We start from the raw sequence: 11,582 nt of genomic DNA on the forward strand, positions 1-11,582 counted from the left end.
ATGTCTTTGTTAAGCATAATTTTTATTTTAATATAATAAAGGAATGCCGTTGGGTTTTGCTTGTACTTTTGCATATGGATTTCTGGCAGCACCATTAGACCTTAGAGTCAATCCTGTAGCGCAAACAATAGTCACAATCAACTGTAAAGTATTAGCATCATAGCCCAATTTAACTTGAACACGACCGTCAATGTTCGGTTCAGAATATGATCCTTGTGGATGACCCACTGTCGCCTGTAGACGCTGTGGATAGCGCGATGCAATTGCACTCGATGTTTGGCGATTAGCTGCATGTAAATCTGGAGACCCCGGTGATGTTATTAGGACGCTAGGTTTATCTCGACGTATTTCAATTGAATCACCTAAAATGAATCAAATTCAGATTGTATTCATATAGTTCTACTTCAAATGAGGGTACAGATAAAAACAAATCATTCATCTTCAAACGACCTCTAATTCATCTCTCTTCGTGTTGATGATAAGTGTTTAATGGTATTGTGTTCGTGTATGAGATCATCAACTTAAATACTTATGATGTTTTGTCTGGTAAAATGTAGTTGTTGCTCCCATTTTCAAAAACCTTCAAACATATTTCTCTATCCGAAAACAAAATTTCAAGGAAACAAGTCTCATTCATGTGGATTTATAGAACATTCCTAGGAGTTGTATGACTATCAACGCATCTTTCAACTCGAAAGTATTCAGTTATTTTATTTCACCAGTGCATAGTGTTATCCTCTCCAACAATTAATTCGTGTATTGAACTTATCGATTTGTTTTCAATTTTCGGTGGTACCTGCATTCCTACCATGGATCGGTGAATGTAAAAGCCGTCGATATTTATATGCTATCCGATGATTCGTGGGTATCAACCTTGACACAATCAATTCAACTTGAGGTTCATGCTTACTTTCCGAGATTACATCATTTACTTCCTGGGCTGACTTATTATGCAATGTTCGACCATTCCATTCAATAATTTCATCGCCTGAATGTAGTAAGTTTCTTTAAATCATTTTATTACACTAATTATTTTTTATATTAATTTATCGTATTCTTCAAAGTTTTCGGATACCATTTATCTGCACAGAATAACTTCTCATGTCCCGATATGTACAAAAATATAAAACTATAACAAACACGACTTTGAACTTCATTTCAAATGTCTGCAATGAACTTACGATCTAGTTTCATAATTCTAATGTATCTCCGAACTCTTTTTTTTTTTTCTTACAATATTTCAATGAAGTTGATGCAGGTTAATAATTACTATATGTATAATTGCCAACGTAAAAGTCAACTTCCCCCGGACTCTCCCTTTAATCAAAACTATGAGTTATTTCTTCGAAAGCAGTCTACCTCATAAAAAGTCTACAGGCAAATGACCCAGAAGGTGTTCATTGATGAAAATTTCACAATCGTGTTTTCAGTTAACAGTTAAGTAGGAGTTGAAATTTTCAACACTTATGCACAGCATACTAACCTACATAATAAGAGAAGACGGGAAAACGTCTCACTTTTCTACCTTTAGTCACTTTATACATTTTGATTTTTCAATTGCATTGAAGAGAAAGCACCTCGATGATCTATCTGTTTGTTTCCGATTTGAATTCTAATTTTCTTCTCGTTTTTTTGTTCATTTTTAAATAGAAACGTCGTTCGCAATTTTTCTTTTTTTTTTTTGACTGATATCAAAAACATCTCAAAACCAATCATTTTCGCTTTTAAATTGTTCAAAAATTAATTCTAGTTGGCATGTATTTCAAATTGTTTCTAAATCAGTAACTATGCTTAATTGTGTTAAAGCTTCTAATTACACAGAATTCAGATTTTCTTATAGAACCAATCTTTATTATGTAATAAAATGTAATAAAATCCTCTCTTTAAATTATCAGCCATAACAGGATGCTTGATATTAAGCAAAGCACCTGCAAGCTATTGTAATCACAAGACTTAGTTAATCATTGGCCTAGCTTTTTAGCATAAATGCGCAGAATTTTCAAGATAAATACACGGAATTACCTGTCCAACTACCCAATGAGATTTAAATCAAGAAATTGAAATAATATAATAGAATGGTATTGTCAGACAGAAAAGAAAGAGATTCAACTTTGTATTAAAAAAGTACCTCTATGTAATTGATGTATTTATAGAAAACTAGTAAAAGTCAAAAGTAGAATAATGCGGGCTACATAAGATTGACACCATCATTCTTTCAATTAAACCTTGTGAGGTTTTATCAATGATATATTTCTTTTCCACCCCTCAAAAATTGATATTACTTCATTAATATTAATTTAATTAACATTAAATGTGTAATATAAAAAAGAGATAATGGTAAATTTACTCTTCACAATAATAGTAAATAACTCTAACACCTACTTTTGAAAATACGTTTATATTACTTCATTGTAAATTAAGTTCCTTAATCAGTCTCAGGTCAAGAATAATGGGATTGATTATAGATGTACAAAATAAAAGAAGAAAATATAGCACTTTAAATGGTATGTTCCACATAAATTAAAAAGGACATTCAGTTATTCCATACGATAAATAAAACACAGATTCACTAGAAAGATGCCATTTACATATCCGAAAACCTTGTGCTCATTAAGCAAACATAATAAGTATTTATGCGGAATTAATTTTGAAAGCAAAACAATACAAACAACTTTTTCAAGCATGACCAGAGTATTTGTCAATACAAAGAGATATAATACCCCTTTAAAGGAAATCAGTTTTAACTGAAAATGTTAAATTATAATATGAAAAATTGTATCAATTTCCCGCTTTGTCCGTAATAGCAATAACCATTGAAATACATTACCTGCTTGTATAAGTCCTTCGGTATCGGCTACAGAGCCATGTTTTACTTTTTCGACGATGGCACCACATCCACTATTACCGTTATTACTATATTGTAACGGCTGACCTCCAACAATCTTAAGCCCTAGAATATCTTCGCTGTCGCTGCTTTTACGCAGTATCATGTGACCAATCATGCGAGTATTATCAGCTGACACTTGCCAATTCACAGGATTCTACGTAAATTTTATTTTTTATCATTTCTCATTCAAAAATATTTATCAATTCTTAAAAAAAAAAACTTTCAATATTAAGATGTGAAAACACAAACATTAGTGCATCCAAGAACAAAAATAATCATCCCGTGGGGCCTTTCCAAACAAATAAAAAAATTGAGGCATTGAATTTCAAATTAATTTTCCAATTACGTTTTCGTTTCTGTTTAGATTCTTACAGTAACGACTTCTTCTAACCGATATTGATGATGCTTTGCGAATAATACAAGTGTATCCGTTGTAAAATGTCAGTATTAAAGCAATTTGCCTAAATTGGTAATAGTTATTTTGAGACACAATTCTTGTGTAGTTTTACAGCAATATTCATATTAATGGAATCACAGCCCTTGTTTTTGAGGTGTAAAAAAAAAGAAATTACAATTTCTTTTTAACAATCACGAAATTTTACACTATATTGAGGGGGGAATTTACTAGTTAATCAAAGTAAATCATCAGTGCCTAAACATATATAAGAGACAAGTCCCAACACCTACACTTGTGATAAATTTGCAGAGGGTTTGTAGTTGACATTGAGAATTACTCAATTATAAATATCAACAACTCCACAACGCACTTAAATACTATATTTACAAGTAACTGAAACTTTCTTTATACAACATAGGATATAGCAATTTGTTTTTTCATTCAAAAAGTTATGAGTAGAAGTTTAAACTTCTTCAGACTTATTTATATTTTAAACAATTAGTAAATTGATAAAGCATGCGAAGTTATTATTTCAACTATGCTCCTCATATGTTCTCATAAAATTATTATTTAATGCGCTTTTATTATGAAGTTTCATGAACTTTACTGTGTTTATTATTGAAAGGAATTCACAGAATATTATACGTTCATACAGCATTATGCGTAAGCAATTAATAACCACGACAAAATATGCAACTTACAAAAATTTCTGCAAATTCATATAAGAAAATCTACTTTGAATATGCGTACATCAAAATGCGATTAACTAGAATTAAAATATGCCTTTAAAACTAATGCTTTTTTAACAACTACACACGCAAGTGCAAATAAATTAGCTGCCCAAAAAATTACATTATAATAAATACAGCTTGCATAGTTGCTCGCAACTCCATGTAGAAAACTTTCTGTGAACCTCAATACAACAGCCTATAATAGATATATTTTCAATTTTTGGATACCAAAGTGAAGCTTCAAGCTTATTAATCAAAAGTAATTTTAATTTTTAAAACTCTAGATGATGAATCATCTTGCTTTTCATTACCATGTAATATTAATGGGCAGATAAAATGTAAAATACACTGAAATCAATATATGAACTTAATTTACAAACAAAATTACAAATATAGGAGCGTAAATCAAACTCACAAAGAAATCAACACAAATTTAGAGGTTTTTTTGGCTCTAACTCATTTTTTTTAAAAATAATTTCATAATTCCTATCTCGTATGTTAACTATGCATATATAATAAGCTACATCTTTTGAATGCTTTGCTTTTATACCTTTGGGCCATCACCTCGGTTTGAATCTTCGCTACTTGTGAACGTACTACTCGTATCTATTCCAGAATCCTTCGTTGCGGAATCTTGACTTCCTTGCCGCTCGGACTCCCATCGGGACCAATCGACCGGTTCATCGTGACCATCAAACCTCACCGTTTTCTTTCTACGTTCCGTAAACCTTCGATTATCTTGTGCGGATGAGGTCGAATCATCCCAGTAAGGATTATGCGAAGTCTCATTACTTGTGTATCGATCGTATGAGGTAATGTTGGTTTGACCTATCACAATTTGCTGATGCTGTTGTGAATGATATACGTTATGAAGGGGAAATTGTGGCTGTAGTTGGAATACCTTTTGGTAAGCCAACTGCTCTTGTTGCAGTTGATGAAGTGGTTGCTCTTGGTGTGGTGATTGTTTCTGATGCAAATATTTCCGCCGATCGTGATTTGTTTGATTGTATTTATTTTTCTGACGTACATCTAATTTGCTAGAACTAAGTAAGGCGCCTGGTATATTTCCAGTCGTTGGTAAACTAGTCTTATGGAAATCTTGTGGCGTTTCTGTAACACTTCGTTGCTGTACCACTGATAGATTTTGGTGTGACGGCTGATGTGTTTGATAATGGAACTGGCGTAAAGGATCAACGCTCCTATCTATCTCATTAGAATTTAGAAACGACTCGTTTTCATACAGCTTTCTGAAATTTGCTGCAAACGCAAAACACATTTTTCCAACAAACCAAATCTAACCAAACGTATATTTAAACTGATTATTATTGAAAAATACGCAAATAGTTTCGGATTATACCTAGCTAACCAAACAGTGTGACAGTTATCAAAATTTCTTTCCTTGTGAAAATGAAAATACCTAACAAATTTCAAAGCCCCGCCAACAGCTGTTCATATCCTAGGAACCACCTTTTAATCCACCCAATGCGATGGACTATGTTAAGATAATATAAAAGAACTTAATGATAACGTGGAATATACAGTATGGTCATTAAGAATGTCTTCACCATTATTTCGCTATTTATAAACACAGAATTTAAGTAATAAGGTCTTGAATCCTCTAAAAGCAAAATTGCAATTACATTTTCATTTCATTTTAGCCCGATGAGTTGGGGCTTAAGAATACACTCAAAGTCTTCCCTGCTGTCGGAAGAGTGGACTAAAAGGGATAGAAATTTGTGGGCACTAGTAACTTTTGAAGCTTTATTGCTATCGAAACACCAACAACGCCGCGGATAGGCACTGACTTCGCGACTATGACATTTGGCTATCGAACTATGATTGGTTGGTTGAATGTGCGCACGCTTTGCAATAACGTTAGTGAGGGTCCTTAGAATGCTGGCTTTCTCCAACTTGAGCGGGATTTCCATCGATATAAGCTGGACATTCTAAGCGAAGTAAGATGACGGGACTCTGGAGAGTACTCCTTTTCCTCTTGCGGCAGATTAAGGAGCATCACAATTGTACAATGCTACGCACTAACGGAGACTTCCGATATAGTCGAGAAGGTTATTTTCCATCAGTCATTGCACGTAGTTCAGGCAAGGCTTCCTAACGGGGACATTGTAATTGTGGTGGGTAATCTAAATGCCAAAGTGGGCTCTGGCAACACCTTGCTCGGACATATCATGGGAAAACATGGTATTAGTGACCGTAACGATAATGGTGGGAGGTTCGTGGATTTCTGCAACTTCGACCGCCTCGTAATTGGTGGTACATTGTTCGAGCACAGAGCCTGCCATAAGGTCAGTTGGTTTTCAACTATGAGCAATCACATCGACCACTTCGCCATCAGCAGTAGGTTTAGAATTTGTCTATTGGATGTGCGTAACAAGAGAGACGCTGACATCGTCCTTGAAAGGGATCGCCATGTGATGGTTACTTACGTTCGTTTGCATATTGCATCTACCACTTCTCGCGGGGTTGGAGAACTGCGATCCCCTGGGATCAGCATCGGCCGCCGGTATGATCCAACTATCGTTCGACAATGGGAGAGCTATCTTGTTGATCGAACGGCAGATATCAGTTACCTGAGATTATCGATGAGCAGTGCGTTGCCATCCAAAATTACTTCGGGTGAACTCCCGTTGTATGTGAGTACAACTCAGTTGTTTGCGGTTGCCCCCTAGTGGGAGCTTCATGGGGGTTGTTGGTTATGCTCAAGCGAGAAGAGACCTTTGGGCCTCGGCGTGGTATTGCGTTTCAACACAGGTGCCGGTGGAGATTTAGGTAGGTCTTGCATCCACCAATATGACCGCTAAGCCATGCACTTGGTATAGACTGGTACCGTTATTGCTTGTCAGAGCGGGGCTCGGATTGTGGTCACAAAATCAATCCGTGTCTTAAGAAGATCGTGGGATTAAGTCTCCCCGACAGATACCCACGTAAAACCCTCAAGGACTCCCATCAGAAGCGAGCATATCTGCGATCGATATGAGGTTGCACCGATCTTGAAAAAAATGCGAGAGAGGCGTCTTCGATGGTATGGTCACGTAATTCGCACTAACGAGAATTCACTTTCCAAGATTGGTCTGAACATCAAAGTCGATGGTAAACGACCAAAAGGCCGACCGATTTAATAATCTCGAGATTGCATCCAGATCAGGCATTTGATAGAACCAAATAGAGAAACGGGACAAAGTCTGCAAAAGAGAAGAAGAAGTGGGCGGAGTGTTCGGTTTATTATGATATTGGCATGCTACGCGTTCATGGGATACAGTGAATTCACACGAAATAGATAACGTTGACCTAATATAACTTTAACAATAATAGTACAATTCCTTTCAAATAACATCATGCACCCATATTATGTTTAACGTTTCTACGAAATTTTGTAAACTTGAGATGAATTCAAGGGAGCTTTCTAGTAAAATTCAAAAATATAGGTAAATGCTATTATTGATTTTAATTGAATAAAAAGGTGCATTTTGAGGACTAGATTTTCTATAAAGGTACCATCATCACCTTTTTAGATTTTTCATTTCGTTGGTTTCTCAGAATGGATCCTGTTTCCCTTCAAATTTGTACTTTTTAACCTCTCACTTTCTTGCCTTCCAACCAATATCAAATCTAATTGCGAATCGAGATTTTACAGTTTAAACTCTCACTATCCTATCTATCTAAAAATGCTGAATAGGCATTCGCCAAACAACTAGTCGGCAAATGCCAATGCCAACCGGTTAAAATAAACCCTATTATTACGAGAAATGCAATTCGAATAGGGGTATCATCAGTGATTATTTCCAAGAGTGAGACAACATCTTTCCTTCACTTCACACACATGCTTTCAAGAAGATGGCGCTTTATACAGCTGCAGAACTCACGGATACAATTGATAAGCGGCATTGCGGGCATTTCCTACTTCAAGAATAGAGTTTATATATCAAATATAATGAACACTCTTTATTTCAAAGAGAATATTATTCAGTGTGTAAAGAACATTTCGCCATCTTCAACGTGTTGTAGGGAATACATTCGACAAATTTCAGGAATTTTGTTGAAAATACTTTCATTTCATTTCAATAAGTTAAATGTAGTGCCTTTATTATTTAATTCTATAATCCTATTTTCTTCTATCGAATACTTTCTATGGTGGTTCATATACTTGCCGCACTTTTGTACACATAACTTCATCTGCAACACCAAAAAAAGATTCTGAAAGTCCAATTTCTGTTTATCGAAATGACATAAAGTGAAATTAATTTCAAATAAGAAATATAGCCTGGAGTACATTAGGATCTTCCATAACTATATACTTAAATGGGAGCAACAACGATATTTATTGCTGTTTAAAACAGAAATCAATCCATACGTTTTTGAAATAATCTAATAGCAGGACTCGTTGCTCAATTATTATTCGTAACAAGAAAAAAATATATATTCGTTTGCAAATAGCACAATTTTTTACTGATCTTTATGTATAATAAGATGTGACATAGTTACAAACCGATGAATAACTATTATCAAAAGCGGGTTCTCAGAATAATCAATAAAAACCCATTAAAGAAACATTTTACACGTTAGGTTTGTGAAAAAGTAAAGTGTGGATAATTTCCACTCTTCCTGGAGAGCGCATAAGAATCGGAATGGTAAAATATGACTAAATAGAAAAAAATTAAATTGAATTTTAACTTAATGCAAACGAAGGACGTAACTTTGCAATATTAAAATTGGTATTTCGATGTAAACTATTCACAGTCCGCATTGAGTGTAAGCTGATCTATTTTCTATAATGACAAAGAAAGTTTTCCTATTCGAATTGAGTATAATCAGCAGGGAAATCTGAACACACTCCATACAAGGAAAATTCAAGGAATTATGCTACAATTGATATGAATTTTGAAACCGTGTTAGCAGTTCAAAAGAAGTCTTCAAATCAACCAACTGCAAATCGAAATTTTTTTGTGAAGACTTTGCCACGAACAGTATATCGCAGTAATTGAAAAGGCGATCAAATGTGTTGCGACAATAATTGTTAGGGTATGCTAACAACTCAAGAGGAAAATTAAACAATACCTGGGCAAACAAAAAAAATATAGCATTGAGTACATACATATATAAATAGAAATGCTGCAATTCAAAGTTTTCTTTGAAGATTTTTGCATGGCTTTATAATTCTTTGATTGATGAGAAAGTCAAATGAACCTCCACATTAAGCTCTATTCAGCATGTAGCGTGTCTAGTACTGAACGCGTCAGACCCTTGCAGGTTCACATTTAAACTGGAGAAGTTCGTATACTCAATCAATTCTATTCTCAACTCTATCAATTTTATAAATTTTAAAGCTACTTATAGACCTGCAATTTGCATGAAATATTCATCATTCACCCATTAGATTAAAAAATGAAAAGCAAACGATAGGGTTGATTCGCATTATAACTGAAATCAAACTCTAAACTAAAAACACAATTACCACAATTGCAAAAGAAGCATGTATGAAGACCAGAAATTTTTTTTTTTTCAAATTTCAAATGAGATCCTCTTGCAAAAACTAATGAAAAGCTGATTGCTGTATTCCTAAGGTTGAGTTATAGAAAGAATACCTAAAATATTTTTATAATTGGTGTTCTTTTTGGAAGTTTTGCGCCTTCTTTAGAAAGAAGCTTCATTTAATACGGTTTACTAGATAAAGCTACATTTACGTGCGGAGTAGTTAACATATTGTACCTGATTGCGCTCGATATCCTTATTCAAACTGACTTTTCCATCAGTGATGAACTCATCCTAATTTTGGTTACAATTTTCTTTTAAATACAAGTTTGGAGATAAAAGAATTTACTTAGGGAAGGTCATCTAATGAAATTACTTTCTCACGGAATGATAAAAACATTTGATTAAGGGTTACATCTGCTCCATAACCCTTTTGGTTCTCACTGTTATTAAAGGTAGAACTTTTCTCATGAAACAGTCAATTGGTTAAAATCAGTTAATTCACGTGTTGAAATCGTTGGGATTCACAGTTTCTCAATTGCAGCTAATCACTCTGCGATGAGTCAGTATTATCTATCACTAAAATGTCCGTTTTATGCAACTCCCGTTATTTTTTCTAGTTGACACACTAAATTCTCACGATTCGAGATTTTTCGTATAAAACCTGCACTATTATCAAAAACTTTAATAGATTTATTGCCCACATTACGATTCAATATTAGAACATTGCCGAAATTGCCAAGCATATGCTTCTAGCTCACCAAGAAGGCCATGAGCTTCGATTTTTCCTAATGTCGATCGAAGTAGTAATCCAGTAGAAATCATTTATTTCTGAACGTAAATAATTTAGTTCTACTATAATCACCTTGGGAATTATATATAATAGTTAGTTGATTTCACTCTTGAACACTAAGCTAATTTCTACAATTTATTTCAAGTAAAACACTGAAAATTCTTACCCCATGAATTCTAAACGTAATCAAAACCCCTGAAGCCCTATTGTCTTTTGCTCCCCTCTAACATACATACACCAACATACGTAGTATGTGTACAGCAGTTCAGTACAATAAGCATTTTGATTTACTCCTTTTGCTAGACGTGAACTTATTCAACAACTTGAAAGCTTAAAAGGAATATTTTTCGCACAAACACACATCCACATAAATGGCCATGTACGTAAGGAAATTTAAAGGCGAGACACAAAATAAATAAAATCAAAGTTATTTAGCACACAAGTACAATGGCAAGAGTCCTTGAAAGCAAACTTCTTCTGCGAAAGAGAGATTGATACTTATATATGCATATACACACACGGATACTACAAGTGTGCCCAAGCCTAGAAAATTTCCTTTTCACTGTGCTCCTAACATGCTTTACGAATGATATTAAATAAGAGATTGCGCACTTCCAGAAGCTTCCAGTCACTTCTAAAAGCTCCAAAAGCATTGCTGACGTAGTTCTAACTTTAGCACTCTGCAGCGTAGAATTATAACTCAGGAAGTATACACACGCATATTCCATTGTATGCATATTCAAAGTAACCACTTTGTTTATTATTCACATATAGTATTCGACATGCATTGAGTTAAGAACTACAAATATGCGACAAATCAGGGAGTAAACAATAGAGTCTTTATAACTAGGACAATCCCCAATATAAAAATATAACCGACTGCGTTATATTAGTATTGAACGACTGGTGGTTAATCCGTGTCTTGGGTTTTCGCTTAAAGAGCCTCTATTCAACAGTTTGGTTTCAATTCCAATACGAACTAGCTGTACACATTAGAATGTTATAAACTACAGCAATGTTTTATCCCGGAGTAGAACTGATATCACCCATTTGATTTTTGAAAAAATGTTGTGACAAGTTAGAATGTACTTTTTTGTAGACTGTATTGTGGAAGACAATCGAGAGGATGTGTCACATAATTCATCACGCTCAATAAAATGTTGAGCATAAATCAAAATCTTTCATTAATTTCCATTATTGTATCAACAATGTCCCATTATCTCGTATTTTATGCGACAAATATGGCTAATCCTTGTACAATATTCGATTACAATGAAAAGTGATGGT

At 34.3% G+C, this 11,582-nt stretch overlaps 1 protein-coding gene across 14 annotated transcripts in view; it reads right to left on the minus strand.

The window, feature by feature from the left end:
• Positions 1-11,537, minus strand: part of LOC119660563 — a 30,132-nt gene extending 18,595 nt beyond the window's left edge. For 3 of the 14 annotated variants that reach the window (XR_005250444.1, XR_005250443.1, XR_005250442.1), the window contains exons 1-5: positions 4,917-6,718; positions 4,566-4,862; positions 2,828-3,041; positions 797-988; positions 67-362 (exon numbers count right to left, since the gene is read on the minus strand). Coding sequence is in view for 2 of the 14 variants with exons in the window: in XM_038069205.1 (XP_037925133.1) it covers positions 67-362; positions 797-988; positions 2,828-3,041; positions 4,566-4,862; positions 4,917-5,291 (1,374 nt within the window). In the remaining 12 variants the exon portion in view is untranslated. Of the gene's footprint in view, positions 1-66; positions 363-796; positions 989-2,827; positions 3,042-4,565; positions 4,863-4,916; positions 6,978-9,739; positions 10,368-10,461 lie in introns of those variants that run through there. The other 11 variants (XR_005250445.1, XM_038069205.1, XR_005250451.1 and 8 more) reach the window with 10 other exon arrangements.
• Between the last annotated feature and the right edge of the window lie 45 nt (positions 11,538-11,582).

This window comes from Hermetia illucens, chromosome 6 (assembly GCF_905115235.1).
Source record: "Hermetia illucens chromosome 6, iHerIll2.2.curated.20191125, whole genome shotgun sequence".
NCBI lineage: Eukaryota > Metazoa > Arthropoda > Insecta > Diptera > Stratiomyidae > Hermetia > Hermetia illucens.